This window comes from Lactuca sativa, chromosome 7, assembly GCF_002870075.4.
Source record: "Lactuca sativa cultivar Salinas chromosome 7, Lsat_Salinas_v11, whole genome shotgun sequence".
NCBI lineage: Eukaryota > Viridiplantae > Streptophyta > Magnoliopsida > Asterales > Asteraceae > Lactuca > Lactuca sativa.
Window position 1 is genome coordinate 21,305,147 of NC_056629.2, and position 5,645 is coordinate 21,310,791.

Sequence of the window (5,645 nt, forward strand, 5' to 3'; positions counted from 1 at the left end):
CTATTATTTCTAGAAAAAGAAAACAGTAAAATTTTTCCAAGTAAATGTTCAAAACATAATCTCTTTCGAAATTTGCCCTTTAATAATCTAAAAAGGGTTAACATTTTGGCATCTAATTTTACATAAAAAATTATATGACACTTATTTAGAGAATTCCCACAAGTCCCCAACAAAGTTGCTAAGTGTTTTTAGAAAGTTACAACTTACAAACATAAAATCGACACAATCAAATTGAACATTTATAAATTAAATGGTCCAAGACTATTTTTCAATTATACATTTTCAATACATTCACCTCTTGTTTAAACTATACCATTCACTATCAATAACTCACGAGAACAACCACAAACACACAAATCATGTTTTACCTTCTTGATCCCAAAATCTTTGCAAACTAGCAAAATGACCAATATGCCCTTGATTTTATAGCTCCCAAATGTAAAGGTTTCTTGATCTTATGATTCTATTTGTTTGCATCTTATGTCTACCACAAGATGACGAATGTGAGGTGCATACCATTTTACTCTCTCTACATGTTCTACAAATACATCCCAATTGTAACCTACAAAAATCACAAAAAAGTTAAAGAGATTTTTATAAGCATTTTAAAGAATGTGTAAAACATTGAAAGCCCAAAGTTACATAATAATAGTCCATTAATCTTTCGATCAACTTAAAACGATAGTAAAAGTTATTTGAAGCCCACAACTTTTAAGATTTGTATATGGTGCTCAAAGTTTTGTCTTTACCTTGGGATCTTGAAATTTCTTTAATGGATTTTGACACGTGTTGTGTCCATGATTCTTCTTCAGTGTCCTTCACGTTGCCATGCACATGCATCATGCCACCATTGCTCCTAAAAAACAATATGATTATAGAGAAATAAAAGAATAAACACAAAGGGAAGTGTGATATGATCGTATGAGAATCAAATTGACTATTATTAGTCAAATTGGGATGTAAAATGTATTTGATTTATAAAGTTTGATTCGACGATAATGGATCTTTCTTAAAGAAAATTAAGAATTTGAATCAATTTGGAAGTTGAAATTTATTCATTTTTGACACAAAAAGTGAAAATAGTAGAAAATGAATATGTTGTGATAATTGTCTATGGCTCTTTTAGGACGTAATGTTATAACATGTCAAAGAGTGAAATTACCTTAATGCCCTTACAGCAGTTTCCCAACTACCCTCGCTCGATGGAAGCAGACCAAGATTGACTCGATCCGCAACTCCCTGGAAAATAGATAAAGTCAAATAGTCAAATACATTTACTCGTACAAAGTTCCTTTTGACTTTTGAAGTCAAACCAAATGCTCGATATGATAGAGTTAACAAAGAATATATCCAATTTCAGGAAGAATAACAAAAGCAAGATTAAAATGAATATAAAGATTATCTCCACTAAATGAATCTTTTTTATGGTTTTTTTTAAGAATGATTGTATATAAAGATTAGAAAAAACAGAAAACAAGAAGTCATACTTTAGGTGCTGTGACACGATTATCTCCTTCAAGAACAATACAACGATCAGCCACACCATTTGCTTCAAGATTATGCTTCAAAGCCTCAATAGCATGTGGATTCCATTCACATGCATACACCATTTTTGCATTAGCCCTGTTCAAAAAACCACATGACATATGACAAAATCGACACAAATATTGAGATTATAACAATTTTCAAACGTTGAATGATTTGAAATGTGAAAGTGTAGTGTTATTTATAGTAATTTGCACTACATTAGATCCTAAAATAATACAATTCGGATTAATAAACGAGTAGAAAAATTTCATACTTGACAAGGAAAGGCAATGTGAAGTATCCAATTCCTGTGAACAAGTCTACAATAACTTCCTCTTTACAATCAAGTTTCCCCATTCTAAGCTTTTCTGAAAGATTACCCCATGAAAACATGCATTTCGTAGCATCAAACGAATAAATAACTCCATTTTCACAATGGTCAACCCATCCGTTGACCCCAACAAGAATCTCCAATCCACTATCTCTTGTTCCCGTAGGTGAAACCCTGCCCTAAGATACATCAAGTTTCAGTTTTTGTTCACAAACATATCATGCATTTTTAAAAAGTTAGGCTACTTGTGGAGCAAGGCATGTGTGTTTTAAAATATTAGCTTACTTGTCTAGCAAGGCGACTAGCACCAAGTGATTCAGCAACACTCAGCCAAAGCTCCTTCCCCAAAGTGTCCCATATTGAGTCTTTGAAAGAAGTTATGGGAAGCACAACAATGTCCCCTAATCGCTCCCATCTACAAGAAATAGCAACATACTTTCATTATGATTTATAATAATTCTTATGAAACATCCACTTACATTAAGACTAGTGAAAATTTCATTGCATTGGGATGACACTGCTATAATTAGGTAGATTTTTCAAAGTACAATATTGTAATGGGAATAAATGAGAGTAGGATATTGTTGTCTCTTGCATTTATCCCTACTTTCCAACACTTACATTAACCACAAAAATTATGGGGTGGGGTGAGTAGGTGACTATACCTTGTGGGTAGCTCTTCCAAGAGTGTCAAAGGAAGATTATGATGATTCAACAACGAAGCAACAACTTCTTTCATTACTTTCAATGGAGAACTTGAAGCTTTTCTAACTTTGACAACATGATCAGCATGTGTAGTTCCACCAAAAGCAACCAAAAGATCCAAAGCTCTTTCACACGATATAACCTTAAAATTTTCTTGCAAATTAAGGTCATTTACCTCATCTACCCCTTCATTTAACCTTGGTTTCTTATCTTGGTAGATTGCTACAAACTCTTTGGTGATTGGGAAGCAAACATAAACTCCACTTTCTTGTGTGTAGACTTTTCTCTCCAAATCCAACCATCCAAACTTTTTCAAAATGTCCTTCGTGGGTTTCGCATGCCTTTTATCAACTCGCAAAACCCATCGTAAAGGAACAATCTTTTTTCCATATATACCCTCAAGATTCAAATCCAAAACCCCATTTGATATCTTTTCAATTCGGGTATCTTTTGTGTCACAAGAAAGTAAGGGAAGCAAGTTGATCCTAATGGGTTCACTAAACTTGGTTCCAAATGCATAACAAGAAGCACCACCACCAACAATAACAAGATCATCACCAACAATACTTGTTGTGGAACGAACAAAAAGGTCTTCACCAATCGAATTCAACTTGATACGTTTCCAAAGACTTTTATCCACTTCAAATATTGATAATTCTTGGTAATGTTGTCTTATAGGACACCCTCCCATGACACCGATGTAGTTTTTATACACAAACATCGTGTGGGAAAATCGGGCGTAAGGTGTACTTCCTACCACCTTTTCTTTTCTCCAAGTGGATGAATGAATGTCAAAAGTGTAAAAATCTCCTAGTGCTTTTACCCCATCATATCCTCCAAACATAAATAGTTGAGAATTGTAGGCTACCATTGTGTGGGAATGGCGAGCGGACGGTTTTGCCCCTTGAACATTAACTTCTTCCCAAGTCATGGTGTGTGTATCAAGCTTATACATTGATGAAGAGATGTTTCCATTGTGGATCCCACCAAAAACATAGAGGCTTGACCCGATAACTGCTGTTGCATGCCGATGACTATACAAGAACCGATAAAAAATGATGACATTTTAGCATAAGAGAATTTGGAAATGGGAAAATATTAAAGGGCTAAATGCAAAAAATAAACAAGTCAATATAAGCACATTGTTATTTCTTGCATTTAACTTATTACCTTTGAGGAAAGTCAATTCCATTACATTGTAATTCCATCCATTCATAATTCATTGTATTAAGCACCCAAACATCATTTAACACATTCCCAGGATCACCTCTACCACCAATAACAAACATAAGCTCTCCTACTAAAGAAGCAGTGTGACCCAAACGTGTGGATGGAGTGCTTCCATAGTCAACCAATTGTAGTTGACCAGACACTGAATCTAAAATCCATGTGTCTTTTCTTCGTGCATGTCTTCCCATGCCTCCAAAACCACCAAAAACAAGAACCGATTTAGGGTTTTTTGTGGTGTCAAGTGTAATGGCTGAATGACCCCAAAGATGAAGCTTCTCAATTGGCTCACCAGTGATAATCATTGGCTTTATAGGAAGAGTAAACCCTGCCAAATCATCTAAAGATTCAAACTTTATATGCTAAGATAATATGAAAATTTTCTGCAATCAAATGTTCAAAGTTAAGGATAGATATGTAACTTCAGATTTACGGTTTATGTCATGATATAGTCATCAATTATTTGTTATTTTTCTCATTTTAATGTGAGCGAGTAAGAAACTCCAATGTTCGTTCAAAATGTACTATTATAATATGATATAAGCAGTTTTAGCCAAACTACCCTAAAATCCAATAAACTCATCAATTTTGAACTTAAAAAAGTAGCAAAACAGTGTTTCAAGAATTAAAATCTAAATTTAGAAACAGATGGATAACATATTACATGTATATTAATATTATTTTGCTGAATAAAAAAACGAGAGAATATGAACAACAAATCTTACCATTACTTGCGTCATCTTTAATTTCCTTTGTTAGTTGAAAATCATCCACTCCACCATTAATCATTGAGAAATCTTTATCACCCAAATCTTGATTCATGTTTAAAAATTCATAATCACCGGTTACAGTATTCTCTGGTCGCATGATTAACTCATTCTTCAACAATGCATCATGAAAACCATCACCTCTTTTCCTATTAGCTTCCATTTTCTCATTAGCAATCCCAACAAGGTAAGTCAAATACTCCTTTGACACCATTATCTTATGGGTATCCCCTAATGGCACTTCTAATCTAATCGAACATCGAATTGCAACAATAACTCGCTTACTGTTCACATTTGTAATCCCTGATTCCCTAAACCCACAAGAAATAGCTAAAGACACTAGCTTTTGAGCAGAAAGAACGTCTTTACATTCAACAGCGATGATCAAAGGTTCGAATCTGAAAACTAGATTTTCTGGGTTGTCGGATTGAAGTGAATCGGTGGTGGAGTTTGGGGGAAAGATGAGATTTTGGACCGAGTTAGGGTCAGCTGGTTCATGGGTGATGAACACCCAGTTGCCACCTTTGGCTTTTTTCTTGACGGTGGTCGTGGTGGTGGTGGGGGTTGAGAGGATGGAGATGCGGCCGGAGCAAGAACTGGTGGTGAAGTAAGATGGGTGAGAATTGAGAGTTTTGAGGAGTGGGATTATGGGTGTGTCTATGTCTCCTTTTGGTGATTTATCCGGCTCCGGCGAACTCATGGTGGCTAAGGTGGCTTTCTTTCTCTTCTCAAACTCCATCTCTGACTGCCTCTGATGAATTTTCCGGCGGCAGTTGAAGGTCTGCTACCCCGGGGAGTTTGAGGGAGGGCATCTCAGAGATGAATTGGGCTGTTTGTTTTGGGCTTTTAGGTTTGAATGGATTCTTTCTTTACTCCGTTGTGATTCAATTCAATAACATTGGGCTCTTAGGTTCATTTTTGAGTGGATTCATTTTTCCTTCCAAGTTCCAAATTTTCAACCAATTATTTAATCAACTTTCTTTTTTTGGTTTTCGTATTATTTTTCAAGTCAAATAAATCATAGAATATATATATATATATATATATATATATATATATATATATATATATATATATATATATATATA

The 5,645-nt window shown here is 34.7% G+C and overlaps 1 protein-coding gene across 2 annotated transcripts; it reads right to left on the reverse strand.

Moving 5' to 3' along the window:
• Positions 1-217: 217 nt before the first annotated feature.
• Positions 218-5,436, reverse strand: LOC111890917 (tRNA wybutosine-synthesizing protein 2/3/4). 2 transcript variants are annotated; one of them, XM_023886986.3, is made up of 9 exons: positions 4,516-5,436; positions 3,734-4,130; positions 2,524-3,597; positions 2,144-2,273; positions 1,802-2,037; positions 1,488-1,623; positions 1,163-1,239; positions 750-856; positions 218-562 (listed from the first exon to the last, which is right to left on the reverse strand). In XM_023886986.3, the coding sequence occupies exons 1-9, from the start codon at positions 5,294-5,296 to the stop codon at positions 456-458; spliced, it is 3,045 nt and encodes a 1,014-aa protein (XP_023742754.1). In that variant the 5' UTR covers positions 5,297-5,436; the 3' UTR covers positions 218-455. The 2 variants fall into 2 exon arrangements, with proteins under 2 accessions (XP_023742754.1, XP_023742755.1); XM_023886987.3 differs by having other exon boundaries at positions 3,734-4,118; positions 4,516-5,435.
• Positions 5,437-5,645: the final 209 nt, after the last annotated feature.

Coding starts and splice junctions, on each gene's coding strand:
- LOC111890917 (XM_023886986.3), bottom strand. CDS start 5,296: ATGGAGTTTGAGAAGAGAAAGAAAGCCACCTTAGCCACCATGAGTTCG. Junction 4,131..4,515: donor TAAAGATGACGCAAGTAATG/GTAAGATTTGTT, acceptor TTGAATCTTTAG/ATGATTTGGCAGGGTTTACT. Junction 3,598..3,733: donor GGAATTGACTTTCCTCAAAG/GTAATAAGTTAA, acceptor GTTCTTGTATAG/TCATCGGCATGCAACAGCAG.